This window comes from Crocodylus porosus, unplaced genomic scaffold, assembly GCF_001723895.1.
Source record: "Crocodylus porosus isolate Cpor-Errol unplaced genomic scaffold, CroPor_comp1, whole genome shotgun sequence".
Classification (NCBI taxonomy): Eukaryota; Metazoa; Chordata; order Crocodylia; family Crocodylidae; genus Crocodylus; species Crocodylus porosus.
In genome coordinates, this window is record NW_017728886.1 from 54,447,339 (window position 1) to 54,473,370 (window position 26,032).

The 26,032-nt window shown below is 38.8% G+C and overlaps 1 protein-coding gene across 1 annotated transcript in view; it reads left to right on the top strand.

Moving 5' to 3' along the window:
* The window catches only part of HDAC9 (histone deacetylase 9), a 411,737-nt gene that overhangs the window by 179,593 nt on the left and 206,112 nt on the right, over positions 1-26,032 (top strand). Inside the window, exons 14-16 of the mRNA XM_019534292.1 lie at positions 5,647-5,780; positions 14,941-15,061; positions 20,757-20,806. Of these exons, the coding sequence (XP_019389837.1) occupies positions 5,647-5,780; positions 14,941-15,061; positions 20,757-20,806 (305 nt within the window). The remainder of the gene's footprint in view (positions 1-5,646; positions 5,781-14,940; positions 15,062-20,756; positions 20,807-26,032) is intronic.

Sequence of the window (26,032 nt, forward strand, 5' to 3'; positions counted from 1 at the left end):
TCTCTCCTGTGGGGGTGGAGAGATTATTGTCTGAATCTTGTTAGGGAAATCCTACAGGCTATTTTTAGCAGTGGGCTCTGCTGCTGCATTGTGGTATTGTACCAAACACATGTGCTGTGTGACCAGCAGCCACACATCTGAATTATTTGCACATCCTAAATCAATTTAGATGCTTGCAGTAAATGAAAACATATATTTCAATCTCTTCTTAAGCCAAGTAATCCTGTTTAGAAATAAATTATGCACTGCGTGGTGTGAATATCTTACTATTTAAACGTCTGGGGTGGATGTCTGTCGTAAAATCATGGTAATGATCCATTGACCTGATCCAAGCTCAGCCAAATACCATGACATTATTCTTTCCCCAAGTCATTTTATGGCAAATGCTAATGAAATATAAGAACATGGGAACATAGGACTAAAAGGGGCCTCCTGGGCCACTCAGTCCAGTTCACAAGCAATTGTTAACCACAGAAGTCTTCAAAATTGATCATTCAAACCCTCACTCATAACTATGTTACCTGAAATACCCAAGAAGAACCTACAGTATGCTGCAGGTAAAGCAGGAGAGAAAAGGGCACTGGCAGTGCCCTGCCACTGCAATGATAGGGACATAATTCAGGGGTGCTCAACCTCTGGCCTGCAGGCCAAATACAGTTTGTGGAGCAATCGCATCTGGCGTGCAGGGCTCCCTGGGACCTGGAGATTTGGCAACACGGGAGCAATAGCCATTAATACAGACACCCCTCACCTGAGAAATCCTCAAGCCCAGATGCCTGCATGGCTAGTTGGAGCCAAGTTATACCCCTTACCCTATGGGGCAGGACCACACCCCTCGCCCCCTTTTGTATTGGAGCTGGGCTACAACCCCTGCCCTCCCCACTAGACTGAGTTGCAGCTTGGCTATGTCCCCTGTAGGCCAAGGTTGTGTTGGGTCATGCTCCCTTCTCTCCCCACAGGGTCAGGTTGGACTGGGCCATTTCCACTTTCCCTGCAGGGCCAGGCCACATCCCCTTCCCTCCCACTGGGGCTTGGTTGGGGCCTGTCCATGCCCCTTCACTAGGGCACTGGACCATGCCCCCTTCCCTCTCTGTAAAGCTGGGATAGGGCCTGGCCACCCCTCTTCCTTCTCCTTGGTGCTGGGTCAAGCTCCTTTCCCTGCAGGGTTTAGTTGGGGACAGCCTGCCCCCTGTACAGCCAGATGGTGGCCACCATGCCTTCCTGGGTTCTGGATCAGGAACACTGACTGGGAACTGCCAATCTGGCCTACTGGGAAAAAGGTTGGGGACCACTGACCTAGTTGGTTAATAAACAGTCAAAAGAGGACAAGGACTACTCAGCACTATAGAGGAAGACAATAACTCCCACCAGTCTGACCTAGGGAAAAAAATATTTTCTGACCCCGAATTTGGTAATTGGTATGACTCTGAGCAGAAGAATATGTCCCTTCAATTAGACATTCTTGGGTTTTCTGAAGCAGCAGAAGCAGCAGTACATCTCAATAAAAATGTCCTTTCCTGTGTCTGATGTTCCCATGTCTTAGAGGAAAATTTGAATCCTGTCTTCAGATACCAGTAGCATTCATAATTCATATACCAGTAGCATTCAGGCCTCGTCATCCCAGGAGGGTACAGTTTCAGGTCATGTCCAGACCACTGAGGGCTCCTCTATCCCCAAAGCCTCACCTTTACCTCCAAGTTGTTCCTGGGGCAGGAGCTTAGGGAGATGTGTCTCCCCTGCTGGCTGGTCACAAACTGCCTCCCCTTAGCCAAGAGAGCTGGGCACCTGCCCTCTCCCTGGCCTAGCCCTTAAATTAACAGGCACCAAAGGTGCTCTGTCACAGAGGGAAATTATTAACTTATCAGGCTATGATAAGCCTTATGCTTGGAATTTGTTTTTTGCATCACCTCCATCCATCACACCCTGCCCCTCCAACCCCCGTGATCCACGCCAGCTGCTAGGTGGCAGGCCACTGCATGCTGGTCCCTGGGCGAGGGAGAAGGAGGCAGCTCATCCCGCTGTCCTGTACTGCCACCCAGATCTCCTCCCTGCTCCACCCCGGATAGTGCAGGGGTTGCCGGGTGGTGGTTGGAGTAGAGGGCTTGGGGTCCCCACCAGTGGGGGGTGGGCAGCTGTCCTGGGCATGGGGATCCCCAGGATCTTAAGGAATCTTAAGGATCCAAGGAATCTTAATCTGCATTTACACAACACCACCTCAACCCTGTTGCCAATCCAAAAACACAATAAATAGTGCAGGCAGATGCTGCATGCCATACCCACTCCCCAGGATATGCAGCATCCTGAATGATATATAGCTAATGTTAGAAATATCCCACCAATTAAGTGGGAGGTGAAGAGGGTGGTGTTGGGACTGTAGACCAAAATCTGTCCCCTTCTCTCTTCCCCTGATCTTTTGAGATCAGAAATTGAAAAGAATGAATAAATGAAAGAATGAATTCATAAGAAGAGTACAAAGAATAGAAGAACTGAGTAAATAATAAGAAAGTAGTGTGAGCTACAAAGGACCAACTCACAGGATCATAATACATTCTAGTTCATTGGATGGGATGTGAAGTTACCAATAAAATCATAAATGCAAACTTTGAGTTATGGGTGGTACTGGTCACCTTAGCACGCACACGCACGCACGCATGCACTCATTCATTCAAACCCATGTAGTATAGTGTATAGTAGCTGCTGTAGTGATTGTGAGATCACTGGTGTCAGAATATCTACCTATTCGAGGCCCTGGAGCCTGCTGTTGATGGTCAGCTTCCTTCAAGGCAATGTCTTTTCCAGAAGGGGGTTGTCATCTTGTAGGGTGCCACTGAGGGTCCTGCATCACTGCCTTTCATCCCTTTCTGGCAGACTTGTGTCATTCCCCAGCATCATCTTGGTTACCCAATCCAGAGGTTGCTGTCCCACATGGTTTTTGAGCAGTACCTGACAGCTGCTAGTCACAGGGGTCTCTGCTTGAAGTTTCAGGAGTCTACCCTTGACTTATTGACTTAATGGCTGGATTTTCATGGGTTACAGGAACAGTCCATAGGGTGAGTGCTCAGTTCCAGGAATCAGTTCCTTGGCTTGATTAGTGTAAAATGGATTGTTAAGTTCCTTTGCCTAGGCTATTGTCATTTAATTACATACTGATCACCATACTCTTACATTCACTTAAGGGACTGCCCAATATAGCAGGTTTTATCACTTTACAATTAGAATTTCATCCCAATTTTTAACACTGGTTCAAGGTGTAACTTCATTCTACAGGGCACACATTCCTTAAGGGTTTAAAAGTATAAAATACAAAATGCCACGGTAAAGATGAGACAGATGAAATATAAAAATGCACTGTGAGAAATATATATATAAATGGAATTTGAGATAGTGAGGATCAAAGGTTACAGGGGACAGTAAGTGAATTAGGTTAGCACAGGATATATTTACAGTCTTTGCAATGGATATTTTAGTTCTTTTGTTTTCTTTAGTGACACTAAGCTTGATTTATATGTAGATGTTTCTAGGTTTCTCCTACAGAAAACCACTTCAACTTCCTGGCTTGCTCTGAGCCTTGCCACACCCATGCAATGAGTGTGCTAGGTCTCTGCCAATACTGAGAAGGAAAAGAAATGCACAAAATGGGGTGGAGGGGGAGGTTGCAGGCATGTCTGGAAGGGAAATGTACAAAGGGGGCTTTCTGCTACAGTAGAATAAAAATAAATAAACATAGGTAGTCATAGTATCAATAGTTGGTAGTGTTTAAATAGTGTATATAGTGTATAATAGATGGTGTATAAATGATATATAGTTTCTAAATAGTGTATAGGTTTAAATAGTGTATATAGTCTATAAGTAAATAGATAGTCTATAACTGATAAATAGTGTGTAAATAGTACAGAAATAGATACAGGAATTCAGGGAAGGAAAATCCAGACTACTTTTTTTCTATTTTTCTTAACAATCTTATTTTGTTTAAATACTGAATTATTTTTATGAGAAAATATCATGTAAATGCACTGTTATTTTAATGTTGAAGTAAAAAATCAAAATTCATCTGGTTTGGTAACGTGTGCACTGATTATATTTAGCAGAGTTTAACTGTATGTGCACGGAGGAGAGATGAATATACTCCTACTCGAATGGACAGTTGTTTGTTGAAAGAGTTTATAAGATTGGCGATGAAGCAGCAAAACATGTAACCTACAAAATGCAAATTGATGAGGAGAAGGGAAATAATAAACGATCCTGGCACTGCCAGCAGAGTTTTAAAGCTACATCAGATCATTACCTCCAGATTTTCCTTTTTTTCTTTAAGAGAAAACAAACCATGAGATGAATGCAAAGAATTAGTGTTAATGCACTAGTAGGTCAAGGATGCTGAAGAGAACCTTGCAGCCCATAGGCAGCATTTTTCTTGCCCTTCTTATATGTAAACTTTACTGACATTGTATTGTTTTGGAGCCTGAAGTCAATAGCAAGTTCTCAGCATCCAAAGCAAGATCAGATTTAAATATGGCAGAATTAATATTTCCGGAACAACATAATTTGATTTCCCAACCTTAGCTTTGAATTGTCCATTGTGTATAAGATATACCTATTCAGGAAGATGTTTAATGTGTGCTTCACTTCAATACTGTGTTTTAATGCACTGCTGAATAGGGATGGTTATCAGCTACCTATTGACTTTAATTTTGGTGGGGTGTTTTTTGTTGGGTGTCTCTTCAGTAGCAGGCTAGTAAGTTTTCCTAGAACTCTGTTGGCTTCTTCAGTGATGTTGGTGCATAAGAAAGAGGCTTTGAGTATTGAATATTGTCATTTGGAGAAGTTTTTAATTCCAGTCCCACCCAAGTGTAAGGAAAAAAAATCCAATATTTTTCCAAATGAAGACGTTCTAAAATGATTGTGAATATTTTTGCTTCAGTCATTTCCGGGGGAAATGCAGATAGAGGAAAAAGCAAAGTAAAAATAAAATGATTTATCAGTGTTTTAGCCTTGGCTTTAATTCATGTCTTGAAAGTGAAAGGTAGCAATGAGTCCAGTAACTAGTGTTGCCTAGAATTTTTTGCTTCTGAGATGCCACAAAAATTGATATAACATCGACAATTATTCAGTTGTAAGATGATTAGCCTCGGATATGTGAGCGTAGCAAATTGAATGGGAGACTTGCACCTGAATCTCACAGAAGATTTTGATTTTAAATTTCATACTGTGTATAACTTTTTCCTTGGGTGAAAGCAAAGTTTTGGGTCCCACTTCTGCAACTCTAAAATTTACGTGCAACATCTTAAAAACTGAAATTAATACAATTTTTTTTTAAACACTAAATGTGAAATTCTGTATCCTTTTATCCATCTAAATGACAATTTTCTAGCTGTGTATCTGGGTGTTTTGGCCCTGCATCTGCACGGTGAATGTCCAAGTGTAACTGTGCTCTCTAGACTATGCACTGGCCAGACATGTATGTGCATCCCTTGAGTCCCAGATTTTACAACCTCCGAAGTTAAGGGATGTTGAGATCCCAGATTTTCATTTTGGTTTGTGTGGGTATAGAATAAAATCTGGTTGTGCTGTGAGAATTATGCATGGGTTTTTATAATCAGTATTCCAGTTTCACTGATAGTTTCTTGTTGTATTGTCTTTGTACTGAAGGTGTTGTGTATGACAGTCTAATGCTGAAGCACCAGTGCATGTGTGGCAACTATGCCAGTCACCCTGAGCATGCTGGAAGAATACAAAGCATCTGGTCAAGGCTGCAAGAAACTGGGCTGCTAAACAAGTGTGAGGTAATAAATAAAGACGAGATAACTTCACTAATTTAAATAAACTGCAGATGAATAGATCCTCAGTCCACATTTCTTGTATAACAATAAAACTTTGCCTTTGGAATGACGTCACCCTTGTTAGCATTATTACAGAGAATACATATTATGAATGCACATTTTTCACTCATGAAATGGGCTTTGAACAATTAAATTAATCTAACTGGAATTAGAGCATGAAATCCAGGTATCAGTTGACACCTGCAAGAGACGGATAGAATTACAATCTTCCTAATATACTACTTCTTGTTTCTTCAAACAGCAAAAAATTTTAATTGTGCAACAGTTTAAAAACATTGCTTTATTTTAATATTTTCCACCATTTCTCTAATTGCATGTTTCACTGTGTCATGTTGCAGCATATGAAGCACATAAAGAAAAATATAAAGTTTGTTCTCATGCTTTTGTCAGCCAAGGGTAAGATGGCTATTAAGTAAAAAAATCAAGACGTGAAGTTCACATATCCAGACAATATATGGGCTTTATTTATTTCTATTCTTATTTCCTTTTCCAAAATGAGATTAAACCATAATCCATTAATCAAATGTGGAATTTAAGGTTTTTGTTTAATCTAGATGCTGGAAAACAGCTAAACCAGCTGAAGTTTATGGGAGTTGTGGGTGCTGATTGTTTCTTTAGAACAGGCCCTAGCAAAGATCAATGCAGACTGTTTACTTAAATGAAGCCAACATACGTAAGTTCTGCAGGATCAAACCTTTTTCTGTGCTCAGATGCTGCATTTTTTGCATAACTCTGTGTTATTTTCTAATATTTTTTGAAAGTCTAAATGAACTAACACTATACATCAATTCTTCAGGAAACACTACTATTCACAACAATTTTCTGGTATGTAGGGAGCCAAACACATTATACTATGAGGTAATACCAGCACTGTAAATGGATTTGTTGTATACACTAATCTAACTAGATGGCAGCACCCTAACAGGCTATGTTTTCTTTAGCTTGCATGTTTTAAAAATGTTTTAATAGGTTTTCATTCAGCAAGAACTTTAAGAACACGTGTAACTTCTAGCACATGAGTAGGTTCCATTGACAGGAGCGCATGCACAAGAAATAAGTTTAAGTTCAGTACACGTTTAAGTGCTTTGGTAAATCAGGGCTTATTTACCTTGCTGACTCAGAATTGCAACGAGCAAAAATGAACAGAACCTAGAAGCCATGTGAAATGGTATTTCAGTGTTTTACATTTTCTCTGATGTAGAAAGGTTATGTGAAACTACTTGTGTGGAATCTGGGAAAGGCAACACCTACAATGTGGAATGTATTTGTTCTATAATTCAAGAGTGCAATAATTCCTGGAACCCAGGAAATTCAGACAACTTATCTCATTACAAGAGCATATCCTGAAGATTTGTATTGCTCTTTATATTATTGATAAAACTGAGCTGAAACACTGCATTATGACCTGCCCAATCTTGGGAGAATTTGGAATTGGATCACAACTATATATGGATGACCCTTAACTAATGTGATAATGATCTGTTCCCAAATTTTAGATCAGAGCCCTTCCAAGTTGTGATTCAGATCTGTATTTGAAAATGTACTGAAGAATGGAGCTGTTATATTATGTGAAGCTACCGTAAATAATATGTAAAAAATAATTAGATATGTATCAAAAAAAGAAAAAGTGTTTATAAACAGTATCACAGCAGTTACCATAATAATAAGATTGTCAAAAGTAGAAATATTATTATTATGTATATTATTAAGAGAAGATTCTAGTGGCCTTGTCTTGAATTACTAACACTTTATTTCATGAATAATCCTGCTGACCTGCTATAAATGTAAATAAGGGAAGAATTGGATCCTCAAACATTTTGTTGGTATGAATATATGTAAAGAATAGAAACATCCTGTTTTTATTACTAATGCTGGGCCCAAAACTTTTCACATTTAATCTTTTACATTTCATCATTTACATTTAATTTACATTATCTCTAGTTATTTCCCAAACTAAAATGGAGAATTATATGAGTTTGCAGCAAGAAAACAAAGATGCATGCAACTAATTGGGTCCAACCTTGAGTTTTAAAGAAAAACATTTTGTCCAGGGGTTTGCAAACTATGTTGTATGTGGCCTGGGGACATGGTGCTTCAGTGGCGTTCAGATACAGGCACTCTTCCTTGTACCTTTATGGATGCTGTGTCCCTGTCCTGTCATGGAGGCAAACAGCAGTGGTGGCTGTGTCCTAGTGTCTGCCCTTCTGGCTGCCTTTAACTTGGGGTGAGTCATTTCAGCCCACAGCTGGAAAAGGTTGCCTACCCCTGAATTTATGAAATCTTGATAAAGTTTTACAAATGGAAATTCAAATATTGTTTACACATATGTTGAAATAAAATGAAAGAAAATGTTGTCTTTAATTACCAATATGAACAAAATATTAGTGACTGCAGTGTGAAATTAGTCTTTTAGGTGGAATCTGAGGGAATAAAATTTGAGTTGCCTTAACTGGATGGTGCAGAGAAGTTTGTCCTGAACCTTTGCTATTTCTGACTGTCTGTCCTTCCCTTAGTGAAGCTTCATTAGCACTTACTTAACATTAAGAATGTGCTTATGTCTGTCACTATTTAGCAAAGCATGTGCTTAAATGATTTGCTGCCTCAGGGTTTACATTCATTTAAAACATTTTCATCTCCAGATGTAATGCATATGTATCTATGGTACTGGTTACTGTGCTCCATTATTTGAGAAAATATATTATAATCAGTACCTTAATTATAGGATTGCACAAAAATTTACTTTAAAGAACATGAAGAAGGAAGCCAAACTATATGACCTTTACTTCATTATTTCCTAACTGCTGAGTGCTTTGTTATGCATACTTACTATTGCTTTACATAAGGATTTTTGCTGGTCATTCTTTTTTGGCAGAGAGAAGATAGAAAACAAATTTAATAATGTGGAACTATTGAGTTAGTCTTAATCAAAATGCCCCTTTAAGGCCTGAAAGGACCTTATTAAGCATGCAGTGTTTGAATATGTTCATGCTGCTGCTTTCCACTCTTGCTCTGCATGTGCCAACTCCTGAAAATAAAGTTTTGTACTTGCCTGAGAATGGCCTTGAGTGCATGACCTGTGCTGCTTTTAGGCTGTTATGGATGCATTTGTGGGTGAGTACTCAGTGCCTTGTTTCCAGGATTTGGCATGCACCAAGGAGAGTGACTGGGATGACACATTGACTTCAGGCCTTTTAAGAAGTGCTGTAATGTAATATATTCAAAACTACATTTCTCGGAGTAGTCAGAGGAACAGACCTCAACATGATATAGTTTAATTTTTAGATCAGACATTTAAGCTGTTCATAGGTAGGTTTCCAAGATTATTTTGCTTAATGAAGAAAGTGTTTCCTCCCCCTGCCCTCCTTTCCTTCACTTACCTTTTATTCTAAATGGCCAGATCAATTTTCCATGAGCTAGAAAAGGACAAAAAAGCCTTCCTATTCAGTCCATATGCTGGAAAATTTAGGGTGAAAATGAGTTTTAGAAGATATCTCTATCTCTTTCAGATTCATTTAAAAAATCTAGCTTTCTTGTGCATATTGACAGTGCAGTGCTTCACTGTAGGTTATTTCCACATCTGAGTTGATGTTCACCTGAGTTAACTTTTTTAGCTAGAGTTAAGAATGGTCTTCAGGGCTGTGAAATACGAGCTACATTATTGGGGACAGCTAACAGACAGCAAAATTGCAAAAGAAAAGATAGCTTGATAGTGCGAAATCAAACCATTAAAGAAGGAGAAAGGGTCTTAAACACCATAGAATGAAGAGTTTAGAAGGAATCAAGATATATTGCAATGAGCCATGAAGTCACTTGACTCCCTCACTGCTGTCTAAATAGAAAGGCTGCAGTTGCTTTCAGGGAGTTGGTTTTAAACCTTGGGTGGAGCATGAATCACAGGGGGATGCAACAGCACCACTGAACTCTTTCCTGGATCCCCCCTACCCCACCACCTTCCTTAGTATCATACAATTGCAATCCATTTGTTCTGCTGCGTTACTCTAGTATCCTAGTTTATCCATCAACTTTATCATGGCATAGCTTTTCCATTGATGTTTATGCCTTTTATCATTACTATTTTACCACGTTTTTCATAATTCCTGGGCCAATGAGAATTCCAAAGGACATAGGTCATATTTCAGGCTTTGAAAATATAACAAGAGAAGGATAAATCTGTTCCCATCACTCCTTAATCTTCCCCAAACAAATAAATGCATATACATAAATGTATGTAAAGATATAGAAATGTATACAATATACTGTCTGCTATCTTGTACTCCATGAGGGCTGGAAACAGGAGGTTTGAAAAGGTGTATCATATAACGACTCAACATTCACTTTATATATAGATCTGATAAATCCTGACATACTGGACCTAAAAATTATTCTTAGTTGAACTTAAAATTACTATATTTAAGTTACTTTGGGTAATTTTAGATGTTTTATTTTTTTAACACTACGTACGTTTCCCCCTTCCCACAGAGTCTAGCAAGGAAATTGACTTCAGAGGCAAAAAGGCATGACAACTAGAGTTGAATCCATTACTCCTCTTTATATCATACTCTGCCTATTGTCACAACTTGTATTATCAATGGTTTTCTTCCATGCATAATAATTAAAAAAACACTTTAATAGTCACAAACCACTCAATGTCAATAACATAAATGATCTCAGCTGGATAAATTTACTGCTTAATATCATTGTTATCAAATGATATTTCTCATTCAAATCAATTAGCATACAATTACCAGTAAAGTGGTGTTTGAGAAAATGTTGTAGCTGTGATGGTCCAGGAATTACGTGAGAGGCAAGGGCTTTTTTTAGATGATATTTTTATTGGATCAACTGCATAGTTGGGATGTTTTTCATTTAAAAGCTTGTCGAAATTATCCCAGCTTTACAGTTGATCCAATAAAAGTTATCACCAAAAAAAATCCTTGTTTCTCACAATTATTGATAAATTAATTTTTTTCATCAAACAAATAGATAGAAAGGTATACAACAGAAAAAAAATATATAGATTTTTATAATTGTAGGATACACTTGTCAAGTACTGGCTCAATGCCTGGGAATATAAGTACCATCAGAGTCTGAATGCAGCTTTAACACATAATTTATCTCATAGATTCAATGTACAGGATCCATTAGTTCTTACCCTGTAATATAACATTTAGAGTGTACTTGTGAAACTCTTGAAAAACATAAAAGGGTTAGCAAAAGGGAAAGTTACAGGTGCAGTGCCACTGAAGAGGAGGTAGCTATAAGGACTTAAGCTGTCGTGAGTTTTCTGTTTAACAATATAGCCTCTCATCTTTTCAGTTAATCAGTCTATCATTTTTTTAACATGGTATAGTTTTTATGGTTTTACTTCAATTTTTATGTTTTGTATTACGTATGGTTGCATATTTCAGAAACTCACAAAAATACACCAAATAAGTCCAAGATAAATTCTTGTCCTTCCAAATTCAGGGTGGTGGTGCAACTGGCATATAAGTAAATACATTTAAAAAACACCTAGTGCCACATACACATTAAAAAACAAAAACATTTCTGCTTCATTATTTGCCACCACCAGCTAAGTATAGGCATTCAAAAAAAGCCCAAAACCCTGTGGCAAAAGTGCTTGATCATGCTTTACTCAAAGCACTATAGGTTAGAGCACATTCAAAGCAAACAGATGTTTGCTGTTTGTTGGGTGGTGGTGGTGGGGAGGTTGTAGTGCCTGAGGCCAGCAGGTAGGAGGTGCTCTTGCACACCTCCCAGCATGCCCCACAGACTTCTCAGGCTGCTGGAGACTCCCCAGTGCAGTCAAATGGGCAAGCCATCCCTGCCTGGCTGTCTAGCATGGGGGAGCAGTCCTCCTCTCCTCTGCTGCTCTGTCAGTGACAGGAATCAGAATCAGAAGGAAACAGAGCTAGAAGGGACCTCTGGGCCTGGCCGGGGATGCCTAGGGGCCAGGACCCAGGTCAGGGAGCCTGTCTGTCAAGTGGTAGTAGGGACAGGCTGGGCACTAGCATCACTTGGGAACCATGAATAGGGGCTTAACGTGCATGCCCTGCCTGGATCTGCCATAGATCAGGAGAGTGGTGCAGGGCAGGATCACTCTGGGCCAGGCTGGAGATGCACGCGCACACACACACACACACACACACACACACACACACACACACACACACACACACACACACACACACACACAGAAACATACCTGCTAATGCACATACACATGTGCACTGCAGAGAGCCCGGTGGGGTGGCTGTGTGAGGCTGTGCCACTTTTTGCTGTGCCGGGAGCTCTGAAGGGGAGCGGTGGTGGAAAAGGAACTCCCCTGGCCTGGCCTAGTCCCCACCAAGACCCAAGTTGGGAAGTTGGGAGGGGGAAAGTTGGGAAGGGGGAGCACCCAGCAGCCAGGCTCCTTTTTCACTCCCCCACCCTTCCACTAGAGTTCCCAGCACTGCAAGTAGCGGTGCAGCACTGCAGGTTTTGGCTGGGGAAAGAGAGCCCCTCTGGCCAGAATATGGCATTAGGGCGGCTGTGGGGACAGAAACGCCCCTTCCCTCCCCCCCCTTGCCTAGGGACAAATGCCCCAAAGTGACTCAAAGCTGGCCGGAGAGATGATACCGGGCTGGGTTGAGTGGCTGTCACTGACTCAGGTTGAGGAGAGCTGAGGAGGTGGGGCCGGTCTGGCACTCTGACAGAGCAGACGAGCTCTGCCTAAAGTGAGCATGCCGCTCTGCAAGGGACCCTTGGTATGCCAGTGAACGCAACCCAGCTTAATGCCCAATGGGATATTGCACAGGTGTTCAAAAAGCACTTCAGTCTAATAGCACATCCATCCAGGGTTAACTTAGAGTGCGATCCACCATTTTTAAAGCACTTAACTATGAACATCTGCTTTATCAAGGCGATGAAGTGTTTTCTGCATGCTTGTAGCATGATAGATATAACATGTGTACCTAGCCACCCAGGCTGCAACCCTGGTTATTGTCAACTTCACTTAATATCACCTGCACAAGGGCATTTGATGCCCAAAAGGTTGTCTAACAGCTCCTTCAACTACAAATTTAATCCAATAAAAGTTATCACAAAAAAATCCTTGCCTCTCGTATACTTCCTGGACCATCAGAGCTACAGTTACACTCCAGCTTTAGTATCACAGGCTTTGGTTAGTCTGAGAAATATGACTTTATATGAGTTTGATTGCAATAGCATTTTTTTAAACTTAACCCTCTTAAATATTTCTTAAATAATTTTGATGCAATCTATGTGACCTACAGTGAAACAAGCAGTTATTTGAGATGACAATCCTAGTGCTACATGTGGGGATCTTTGCCACACAAAAATGACTCAACCCTTCCAAGTTTATTCTGATAATATATTTATACCTTGGCATAGCTTTCTTACTCTCTCTTTTTGCCCAATATTATTAGAAAAATATCTATTTTAGTTGACCTAATGATCTATCTTTCCCTCATTCATTCCATGAAAAGGGGTGTGTATGTGCCCATGTGCACATCAGTGCAGCCCATGAAGCAATTAGTTAGAAACATATACACTTCTTAGGATGAATGACCAAATATCAGCTCACTTGTGAAGAAAAATACTTTATCTGACCCAGAAGAACAATTATATTTTATTGACTTCATGAAGTAACATAATATACTGATTTTGACTGTGCAATTGTGTGTCAAAAGGATGTGAAAGCACTTCAGTAAATTCTCATGTGAGACTGGGAGAGGCCTGGAGAAATCATAGATTAAAAAAGGGTTTATTAAGTCATTTAGTGCATGGTTCATTCCCTAAAGTGTATTTTCCATTGCTGTATCCAGTCAAGGTTTAAATGATGCAAAAATAGGGCTTCCACCACTTCCATTGGGAAACTACTTCACTACCCAGTGGATCCAACTGTTTTGAAATGTTTCCTGATTATTCAGAAATAATTGCCACTGCTTAGCTCAATATAAATTGTGCCTAGGCAATTCCTTTTCTCCCGCAGTTCATAATCTCTTTAAAAATATGTAATTATTGAATTTGTGTCTTGGAAAAGTGAAAGAATTGGTACTTTGTGGTCTAAAAGAAATGATATAAAATAAATGCTAGAAATGTATCTCTTGGGGAGGAGGGGGGAGAGACTGAATAGAAATACTCCAAAAGAAGAGAAACACTCAAGGTGTACTCTGAAAAATAACTAAAAAAAATGACACAATGAGGAAAAATAAAATTCACTTCTTGCTGCTACAGCTGAATGGGCTGTGCAGTAACCAGTATACAAGTAGTAAATACTTAGTTATGTCACCACAGTAAGCAGACACAGTTCTAAATACATACAAGGAACATATCTGCTGAGTAAGCAGGTGTTATTTTTACAGGTGTTTTTCTTTCCTTATTTTGTTTAACATACTACACTTTAATGGAGTTAGAAATAAAAATCCTTGACTTTTAACCACACTGCAGAAGGAATGGGTAAAGACTGGTGAAATATTTAAATAGCCAAACTCCATTTACAATAGGTAAGGAAACAATAAGAGGGGGCAAAATGCATCTGGGTTGCTGGCAGAATGAACCTTTAATGTAAGAGAAAAGAATACAGTAGGAGCTTGCTTGAAATGTATTCTTCCTATGTATTAACAATATGTATTGTTAATGTATTACTTTTATTTCTCCTACCCACCAAGAGTAAATGGTGGGTAATAGCACTGACAAAACACACTGATCCTTATTTTAAAACTCATCTGCTGCTTACAGGCGTGACTAAACTGTCGTCTTAAGAGGTGAGAATTTTTAGAAGGCCTGAGTACAATAAAACATATATTTTTGTTTCCTATCTTTTAATGGAGTCTATTAAGAAAAAGGGAAGCTTTTTCTGGTACATGAAACACTGTATCATGCTAACTGTAAGTTAAGATTTAGCCAAAGCATTTATGATAAACTTAATTATTCATTTGTTTCTCATATAGTATTACTTTAATAAACAAATCAGTGTCACATTCCTGCATGACGCAATTTCAGCCCATTATTAATCATACTAAATGTTATTTCGGACCTTTACTTTTCTCCCCTAAATATTGTCAGTGGAATATTGTAGGCCTCTGCTGTTTTCTTTCAGCGCATTCGAGGTCGAAAAGCCAGTCTGGAGGAAATACAGCTGGTTCACTCTGAACATCATTCACTGCTGTATGGCACCAGCCCTCTGAACAGACAGAAGCTGGACCCCAGGAAACTCCTAGGTCTGTACAGGCCTCTCTATTCTACTGAGAACAGCACATTCCAGCACTGTCATTAGTCATAGCTGGTGTCAGTTTAAAATACTTGGCAAGCAGTGTGACAAAAAATCACTTTTTCCAAATGCATTGCAATGTGGAATGAGAATCTTGCAATAGAAGCCAAATATAGATTAGTAAAATGCACAGGCTGGAAAACAGCAATAGACATTTCCCCACATTTGCTTCTAAATCATCTAAGTGTTAACCCATTAATGTTATCCATTGTTCACCAGAAATCAGGGCAATGGCAATTTGGAATGCAATGGATCTTTTATATCCTTGTGTCATTCAATTAAAAAATATGAGATAAAAATACATTTGTCAGAATTGCTCTGCTGTTATTTTCATTTATTTTAAATATTTTAAACATTATTTCAGTCACATTGGGTATAGATACTGCTGAATGTTATGTTTATAGCTATTCACTGTATGGTGCTTTAAAAATGAGAAATATTCTATTTAAAATGCTTTTATAGATAGATTAGAAACAATCCAGCATCACTGCCACGTGAAATGTCACAAAAGTAATGTTGAGATGCATGGTTAATGCTTGACATGCTTTTATAAGATCAATGCTGGGGCTGGATACTTAACTTGGATAACTGGGGCAGAAAGCTATGTATCTTGACAAACCAATAACAGTTAATATGAGAAGAAATGCTGTCAGAAATGTTGGGGCTACGTAATACTCCTGTGATTAAAATCTTACATTATGTATCCCAAAATATTAGGAGTCACACTATACACTAGACTTTTATTTCACTTGGCACAAGACACTGAGCTTTGGCTATATAATGAAAAAACACCTTTTTCAGATATAGTAACTACTGTCATCACTGTGCTTAAGTGTCTCTCTGATCTGCAATGCAAGTGATGTTAATGATTTTTTTCTGAGGTAGAGCACTAGTTCTGGCGCGAGATACCATCAAGATAAAAGGAAATCAGATTGATTGCAGTTTTTTATATCACTCTTTATATTTTATTAAGCAAGCTCTTTGGGATGTCGAAGGTCAAAGACTACTTACAGTTTGATAGAGCTGATTAGGAAACAGAATTTCCTTCTACAGGAAATTCCAATATTTCAATCAACTGAAATATGAAATTGAAAAATTGATTTGAAAAATCTTAATTTTTTTAAATGAAGAGCCTGAAAATTTTGATTTTGGAAGATATTTGTCAAAATGGTGCATTTTGATCATGTTTAACTATTTCATTTGGACTTCATTATTTTGATTTATTTAATCATTTCGACTATTCTACTATTAAGTATACCCTGTAATACTATAGAAATATTGTTATCCCTTTTTAATCTAAGGACTTAACAGAATTTTAGGTGCTGCTCATTGTTTTGGTTACAAAGAAACTTAGTTACAAAGCCAGGTATCTTTTATGTAATCCTGCATATTTACAAAGAATGCTTAAAGTTAAATTTTTTTGACCATAAGAGGAATTTAAAAAGACGATTTCTTTGCTCATAGTTGCAAGCTTCTTGCAACCAACACGCAGAATTTTTCATCAGCATCATACTTGCAGTGTTGACTCTAGCTGTGCCCTTAACTCTGTGTCTCACTCTGTCTATGTTGCTGTGATTTCTTTCACATATCTACGCACATTTCTGCGTGCACATGCCCCTCCTTTAAAACAATACACAGTGAAGTGTCTTTGGCACAGGTGCTTTGGTTCTGGGTGGTAATTTGTATATGATTTGCCTGGAAGTTCCTGTTGCTTTAGGATTCTGGCTCTCTAAAGAAGCTTAATTTTTATTTTTATTTTTTTTACATTTTCTTGAATGCTCAGCAAGCATTTCAATAAGATTAAATTTAACCCATAGCAGCATAATACTACAATTAATATTTGAATATAACATTAAAATGTAGCAAATCAAAATGATAAAATCAAAAAAGAACGTTTCCCATTGAAAATTTCACCAAAATCTACAACTTTCCATTTTTTTTAATTCTGTCAAAACATATTGCGGGATGTCTTAATTAAAAGGAAAGGAAATGGTGACAAAAATCAATCCCCCTCTGGTTCCCCAACTCATGTGTGCACACGTGCGTACACTCCCCCACTCTCCTGTGCTACGAGTGAAGCACAGCATACAGCTGGCAGAATGGAAACCACACGTATTTCATGGGATTTTGTTGCATATTAAAAAAAAATACTCAACCCCTTCTGTGTAGCTTAAAACAAAACAAAATAAAAACAAACAAAAAGCCCAGGAAAGACTGAAAAATTGAATAGTGGAGATGGGATAAATGTAGAGCCAGAAACGTAGTCCTTGCTAAGAAAGGCATATTTTACAGTTACACACTGTGAGGCCCTGATTCAGGACAACTTCTGTGTTCAAGAAGGTTGCTTAACTGTTTAAGTCCCATTAAAGTCCTTAGAACGTAAGCACATGGTTATAATTAACTATATGCTTAAATGTTTTTTCTGAAGAGGTTGACATAGGCATATATTTATTTTTTCCCTAAATCAGCACCTACCAGCTCAGTTATTACAAATGACTGTTTAATAATTATGCAACTTTTTATGCTATACAAAACTTACTCTTTAGATTACTCATATTTCACTATACTGTGCTAAACAGCATGCCATGTTGCATTACATCTGTATGTGATGCAAGTTAATACAGGGGATGATGTGTCACATTACATTATGGTTTAATATCACAGGATATAACATTTCAAACCTTTTTGAATAAGCACAGAAGTAGCACAAGTTATTTCCAGAGAGGTTCTGCAAATTCTGTTTGATTTTTCCCTCCTCTGTCATAAGAGAATGTAAAAAGCAAGTTTCTAATGATCACAGTTTGTAAATGTGAAAACTATGCTGTCAGCACATCTCAGCCACTAATGCTGTATTTTAATGTGGAACAAGAAGGTACCTTCATGTGACGAATACTTAGTGCATTACAATTTCAGTATAGCTGTAAAGTGATTACTTAACACAATTGTTTTCACTAAATATCTGAAACTGGGAAAGAATTAGGCCCCTAAACCTCTCTCATTTTCTGCCAACTTGCATGCAATGCATCTTTCCCCAAAGGCATGTTTTTTGCCACTGCTTCCTTCACTTACCAAACCCTCAATTCTGCATCATGCATCACACAGACAGACTGCCATATGCATGAGGATCCCCCTAACATATGGGTGTTTGCTGTCTAGACACTTAACTTTGTATCACCATCTTCCCCTTTCTTTGTGGCTTGTCATTTCAGAAAAGAGAACTTTTGTGATTCTCCTACTGTAGCACCCCTTTATTTGTGCCTCATTTTTTTTTTTATCCAACAGTAATAGACCACTCATATCATATTATCCATGCCTTAGGCCGGTCATTTTCTTCAGGTGTCTGAATTTTAACCATGGAAGCCCTGTCCTGATACTAGGCTGAGGAATTTATTATACACTTTTTACTCTCGTCCCACCATAATTGGAACATTACAGTCCTTTTCTATTACTGATGCATTCGGTGGAAGAAACATGTCATAGCGAGTCATCAGTTTCTTTCAGAGTATCATCTATAAGAACCTCTTGAACTGTCTGATTTTGAAAATTTTTGCAGTGGTTTTGGGTCTTTTCATCAAGAGAGCTGACGGTCTTTTCATTGTGGTGATACTAGTTGGGTAATGGTCCCACTTGTTGGAAAAGCCTTTCCATACTGTTTTTTTTTCTATGAGAGCTTGATTTCTTTTCCTGTTTTCTTACCACACAATTATCTACTTCTCTGATGGTTGTGGAATAGAGAGTGCATGTTTTGCTAAACTTTGCAATGTGTTGAAAAGTTTTTGTGCTGCTTTTTCTCCTTTGTCACTAGTTCGGTGTTGAATACTATCTGCTGATGGAGTTCTGTCTTGCCTCACCATCTGTCTTTTATGGCTTTTTCTGTGCATAACTAGCACAGCTTCATGGACACATCTGAGAATTCATTTCCCCCCTTCATGTCCCATCTGTTTGCCACTGGATTAAAAAAAAATTTTTTTCAGTATGTCATCTTTTATCTCATGCTCCAGTGTATTTAGTCATGAACTCTTCCTCCCATTTTAATGGTATCTGATTTTATTTTTAGCTACATGATTTTCATTTATTTCCCAGGCATTTCTATCTGGAAAATGGCATTTTCACTAGGCAATGATTTTGCATAGCAAGAGAGCCAGTAACCTCTTTCTGATCCCCTCCCTGTCATGCCTTTAATACCATAACACCTGGATATAGAGTGACTTGCGGCACAAAAAGATTCTACCCACCCACTGTACCTGCAGGACCCTTGCATAGTCCTCTAGGAGGCTTTCTTTAGGTTCTCATGTCAGTGTGGTTTCCACATTTTGTGACCAGATCAACATAAACTATTCTATTAAATGAAATAGCTGCAAGTTCAGTCTGTCTTGGGACTGCACTGTAAGGCACTTTCTTCATCTCAGACTTTCTGGTCTGGTTTCTCAGTGCAAAAAGATTGTGATGGCTTGTAATCTTCTCCATACACTTCATTTATACCACTTAACTATGAGTAACTCTCACACATGCCTCTTCCACAGAGTAGGTTGTTACTCCCAAGCAACTTGATTGAAATCCTTTGTAGCATTTCCTCCATACGGTAAAGTTTCAAAACTAGTTCAGTGGTATGATGGGAGAAATCTCTATTCTTTTGCATGACTGCTGTAGGATCAATCACCTTATAAACTCATACACTAAACGGGTCAAACCTGGACATCCTCATCCAGTTTTAATAGATCTTATTAAGGCAAACACTTGGTTCGCTAGTCTTAAAAATGAATATAGGACTGAATAAAAACTGGGTAACAACTCATTTTCCTATTTTTGTACATTGAATAAATTGGACACATTTTGTATAAAATATGTTTTATAAAGTTTTATTAATTTATTAATGCTATCAGTTCATACACTACTGATAAAATATGCAGAAACTTACATTTGTTATAGGCACTTAAAATAATCATGTAGAAATCTGTAAAGCAGGTGGTAAACAACAAGTAAAGTAGTAGGAAAGAGATAAACCAAGAGGAGAAAACACTTTACATATTCAAGGAGAAAAAGGATGTTTTTTTAAAAGAATCCAGAGTTAGACACCCCTCTACAGATGTGGGACAAAAACAAACAAGCTGTGCTTTATTGGAAGAGGCAGCACATTAGTTCTCACATTAGAAGCTCCGTTGCATCTGCATAGATCAGGAGCTTTAGCAGGGCTTTTTGGCTTTTTTTATCTAAAGCTGATTCAAACAGCTAGTAGATAAAAGCACCAAAAAAGCCACAATGAAGTGCCTGATCTATACAAATGGTGCAGAGCTGGGTTCAACTAATGCAGTGCCTCTTCTGGGCATGAGCTGGGCTAGGTGCAGGAGTGTGCCAAGTTTGAAGTGCTGTTTTTTGCCACAGGTGGGTGGGGTATGTTTGTTAGCAGGAGAATCAACTCATGAATTAAGAATGAAGATTTCTTTACACTTGTGGGCTCTTTTGAAAATAAATATTTCAAAATTTAAACCCAGGGTCCAAAGACTGACTTGCTACCTTCAGCTAATTCATTTTTATTCTAAAATTATGGTGTTTTTGTTTATTAGTTAGCAAGATTAATAAGTTAGGATTGAATTAATGATGATTATTCTTTATGCTCATTGTTGTCTTTTCTTTTTAACATACAGGCAACATGTCTCAAAAGCTCTTTTCATTGTTGCCTTGCGGAGGACTTGGGGTAAGTACAGGCTGTCTGTGTAATTTGGGTAGTGTAACAAGAATTTATCAATTACTCTTGTGTTTACCAGGCAATGTGCATCAGGAGTTAATAAACAGTAGCACAAATTAGAAAAGGCTTGGGTCTTATTGCATTTGTGAGCTTTTCTCAAGATACAGTGTCCAATGATACATTCTTATTCTTAGAGTGCAATACCACTGGAGAAATTTTTCCCTGAAAATGTGTGTGACTTTTTAATTTCTCTACATATTGTTTTTCCTTTGTATAAATTAACTGGTTTTTATAGGAAAGTAATGTGATAATGAGGGTGGATGTACTTATCTTGCGAGGTCCGTTCCAGCCCTAATGTCTATGAAATCTATGAAATAGAGTTTGGATGTGAAAGACACCTGCTAATGTTGTTATAGCCCTAAATTCCACAGGAAAAAAAATAAAGCACACATACATAGCACTTCAAAAAATGGGATTGGTTAGTAACTACTGTGGCATGATGTGGGTTAATGTAATATTATTAAATTAGCATTTTGACCAAAATGTTTAATACCAGATCTTGGAAACCATTTATGCTGATATGCTGACACATATTTGAGGATCAAAATAGTTCTATTAGCCTGTAGGTTGAAATTCCTCCGGGAAATGCTGTTGAAATTTTAGGAGAAGAATTGCTCAAAATTCCTGATGCCTGCCCCCTGCCCCAAAGAGAACATTTTTATTAACACTTGAGAAACATTCTTCCATTAGTCTTCTCTTATTTACCAGTGAAAGTGAGAAATGGTTTTCCAGCACAGCTACCCAACTCTTTCTGTCCCAGATGGAACGATTAACAGTCGCTGTCAGTAATATTGAGGTGTAATCCAGATAGTATTAGCAATTGATATGCTGGCTGTGTTGCAAATTTGTTCTAGCTCTCTTTCACCATTTTTCTGTTCAGGAGCAAAACCACAGTCTCCAGAGTGCAATTGGAGCTACAGGCTAACTTCCAGTGCAATCCTATAGATTTGCTTTTGCTCTACTGAAACCTGCCAACATATTTGATTCACTTTTGTTCCCCACATAGGACAGTTTTCATACCACCCTAATCTTTGTTGTGGGATTTTCTTATTATGTGATAATGCCATGAAGCATGAATTTGACAAAAAGCATATTCAGATTACAGGACGTTAAAAAATTCAACCATTTTTCTTTTCAGTTGTTATTATTTCTAAATATTTCACCAATGGGAATTAAAGGGCAGAAACTCAGGTAGTACAGATCACTGTGACTCCATTACTTACAATAGATTAACAACAGCTGAGGATTTGGTGCAAAAAAACCAAGCAAGAAATGAGTAAAGACCACGGGAATTGCTGTCCCCTTATGTGGGTACAGAGGAATTGGCATAAAGTACTTAATACCCTTGATTGCATATGAATACGGGAAAGTAGTAAAGAGGACCATGTCCTCATATTCTTTTTGAGGGTACAATTTCGGAAGATGTTTCTTTTAGGAAATAGAACATGAAGACGATTAGTTGTGTCAAAAGAGAAATTGTTGAAGAGAACAATGGGCTTTGAAATGCTTCTGTAAATAAGAGGAGCATAATATTGTGCTCTGAATTTACAGCTAATACAATCAAGGAAATGCTCATCATACCTTTGTTTTTCAAAAAGTTGAGAGGAATCTGCATTTTGTCAGGCATTTTATGTTTAAGAATCGCATAAGCTGAAATATATGTTGCAGCGTCAGATCCTGTTTTCTGTTCCACTAGTTAGTTTGCCTCTTGATGTTTGTTTATTTTCATGCTTGCTTTGGGATTCTCTTGAAAGAATAGGGTTTATGACCTTTTCCAAGGTAAATAGTTGAGCTTCAGAGCCTTCTTTTGTCTGAATTTACTTGTCTGTTAGTTTAAATGAGCTTTGGAACAGGGAACTGCTTCAAGCTGAGTAGAAGGCATTCCTCCATTTACTTTCTATTTTAAGGGTGGGATAAAGAAGAATCATTGTTATTTGATTGCTTTCAGGATAATAATGGGTATAAAGCAACAAGCTGCCTAAAGCAGTAAGCTCAGGACAGTGTTTGCATGACAGCGCTATGTGTGGGGATGGACATATTTTCTCATTTGCTGGTCAGCGGATCATCTTTGTTTTCTTTGTTTCTTTGTGTGGTAGCAAGATACAGGCCTGTGCTAGAGAAGACAGTGGGAAAGTATATTTTAAAATACTCCCATTCTTTAAGAAGACCTTATGAGAGTTGTCTGCTTCTTTGGGGATATAATAAATAATCAGAAATGACTTGGAAATGGAAGTATGTAGGGCCAGATAATCAGCTAGCATAAATTGGCATCACTCCCTTAATACCAATCTAAGAACCAATCCAAAAAAAAGAAGAAAAAAGAACTCTGAGGAAGGTTGGGGTTACCAAAAAGTAGGTACCTAAGTCTATAGTCATAATCTTGAAATGTCTTCTCAAATGCAATCTAACCCTGGGGATATGAAAACTCCATTGATACCTATCTCACCCCTTAAGCCCACAAATTAGGTATTGCCCTGTATAAATCCCCTGAGAGGTATCACCCATTAGGTGTTCTCACATGCCTAATGCATAATTACATACATACGAAATCCAGACCTACCAAAGTAGGAACCATGCAAAATACCTTGGGAGTGACTGCTTTCTGTTCCCCACATCTCTCTAACCCTCCTCCCCCCCGCCCCATAGCCTTGTGGTTGAAATGTTGACAAAGGATACTGAGATTTAGGTTCAATTCCCTGCTCTGCTAGAGATGATTTATACCTGCATTTTCCAGCTCCCAACAGAATGCCCTAACCTTCAGACTAATGTTTGTGGTGCACTTTGTGGGGAATATACTCCACTCCTTGTGCTGGAGCTTGGCCTTTGTGCAAGCAAGAATTCAAGATTCTGGCCTAGAAAATACAGAAGGGAAACCTCTGTAGACTCCGTAGCCTAGTAGTTAGGGCAGTTACTTTGGGAACCAAAACTCTTGGTTCCAGTACTTGCCCCAGGGTCTATTTAGGTATTTTACATTCAGCAGCAGCAGCAGCAATCCCTAGCAGTCAAGGATGATCATCTTCCATGATTGCCTTGTCTGTGGGTCCAAAGATGGCTGGCAAGGCCAATCTTGGATAAAACATATAAACATTCTTGGAGTCCTGTTCCCCCTTATTGTCTCTCACTAGCCCAATGAATCTTATATTATTTTATGCATATTGGCACAGCATTAACAGGAGGAGCAGACAGTGCCCTCCTCTGGACTGTTATATATACAGATAGTTGGGCATTCTATTCTGACAACTGTAGCTGTGAGCATGAATTATATTGGGCAGAAGTGAAATTGAACCTAATTCATCTTGGGCAAGTGCTCTAACCACAAAGTTATATATATATATATATATATATATATACACACACACACACACACATGAATCACTTCATTCTGCTGTCCCCTAGTTTAAAACAGAGGAGTGGTTCCTGGTTACTTTTTAAAATAAGATTCAGGACTCTGGACCCCAAGAGAAGAGAGGTGTTTCCGCAAAGTACTGTAAGAACTAAACTCTGGAGAAGAGCAAGATCCAGGACACATTGCAGTCCTCAGTACTTCTTGTTGGGTAACTTGAGGAGGCTCCCAACTGAGAACACTGCTTGTTTGAATCCCATTTTGAGGCACCCAACTTTACCCATGCACCACTGGGGAGTCAAGATGCCTTGCCTAATATGGGGTTTTGGTTTCCAGTGCAAATCAGAGATACCTAAAAGTTAAGCATTTCACCAGTGTTGTGCTACCTTAATCCCTTTTAGTATCTAAGGCCATGTGTAGATAAAACGAGGGGTGTGAGCACTACACTTTAAAATGGGCTAAATGCTTTTGCACTGCTTTAATGGTGTTGGTGTTTGCATGCCTTGGCAGCATATTGTGTGTTAATTCCAGCGCATTAATTCTAACCATAGGAAGTTTGGCAGAGTAATGCGCCTTAAATGACTTGGGGCGCAGCAAACTAAAATTCCTTTGCCGAGGAGTTTTAGTTTGCTGCTCCTACAGTCGTGAAGCAAAGCACCAGGCTCCGTGCAGCTCTGTGGCTCTGCAGGAAGCCCTGCAGGCAACCTGGCAGCAGCTCGGGAAGGCAGGTTCCACCCAAGAATAGCAGCAAGCTGATTTCCCGCCCCGCCACCCCACTGAGCCTGCTGGAGCTGTGCCGGGGCTCGGTGCTTCTCTCTTTGGCTGAGGTGCCTCCTAGGACTGCCTGAGCTGGGTGCCTGCAAGTGGGTGCTGCCTGAGGGGAGGGGGCGCCACTGCCATGGAGGGAAGCACCAGTCCCCCACAGCCCAGGGACCTCTCCATCCACTGGCAGCTCACCCTCCACCCCTGCCGCTGGAGTGGCAGGTAAGTCAGCAGGGCGTGTGCATGACGTGGGTTTAATCAGACCTAAATTGAAGCATTTTTAAAAACCCACTGCTTCATTGTAGGGCCCCTGTTTCAACTACACATGCCCTAGCTCTTAACTCCTTATGCAATGCTACAAAACATGGAGAAAGTTTAGTCACTCAAAATGTATTAGAAACAACAGTATTATTTTATGGGTTTTTATTTTCTTTCAGCAAGTACTATTATTTGAATATAAACAGGTTTCTTTACATTTTTTTCTGTTTTTTTCCTTTGTATATTTATACAACAATACGACAAACCAGTTTTTAGGGGAGTGGGGCAGAGAATAGTAAAATATGGAGTTTATTGTTTATTGCCATGCCCCATGTTTTTAATCAAGGTGCCCCTCTTTGCAAAGAATGATGCAAGGGAATATGCATAACTTTTTATGATCTGGGTCTTATTACTCATCTTTGTTATAGAAAATGTTTGTGTTGTCTTTCGCAGTAAAACATATTTTTTCAGTGAATGGATTATTGTAGTTATTGGCAAAGAAGGACTTGTCAGATTTATTTCTGCTTGTAGTTTGTGATTTTCTTTTCTGATTTTGCTTTTTTCATATAGATTGATAACAGTAATGTTTTAATGAATATAGAGTGCTGCTTTGAACTATCACAATCCTTTAGATATAATTTGGAAATGAGCCACGCAAATAAGTGTTATTGCTGTTTTTGGTTTTGTGGGTCACTGTAGTCTCTTAAGACAGTTTCATAGATTTCATAGATTTCATAGACATCAGGGCTGGAAGGGACCTCGGGAGATCATCAAGTCCAGCCCCCTGCCCAAAGGGCAGGAAGTCAGCTGGG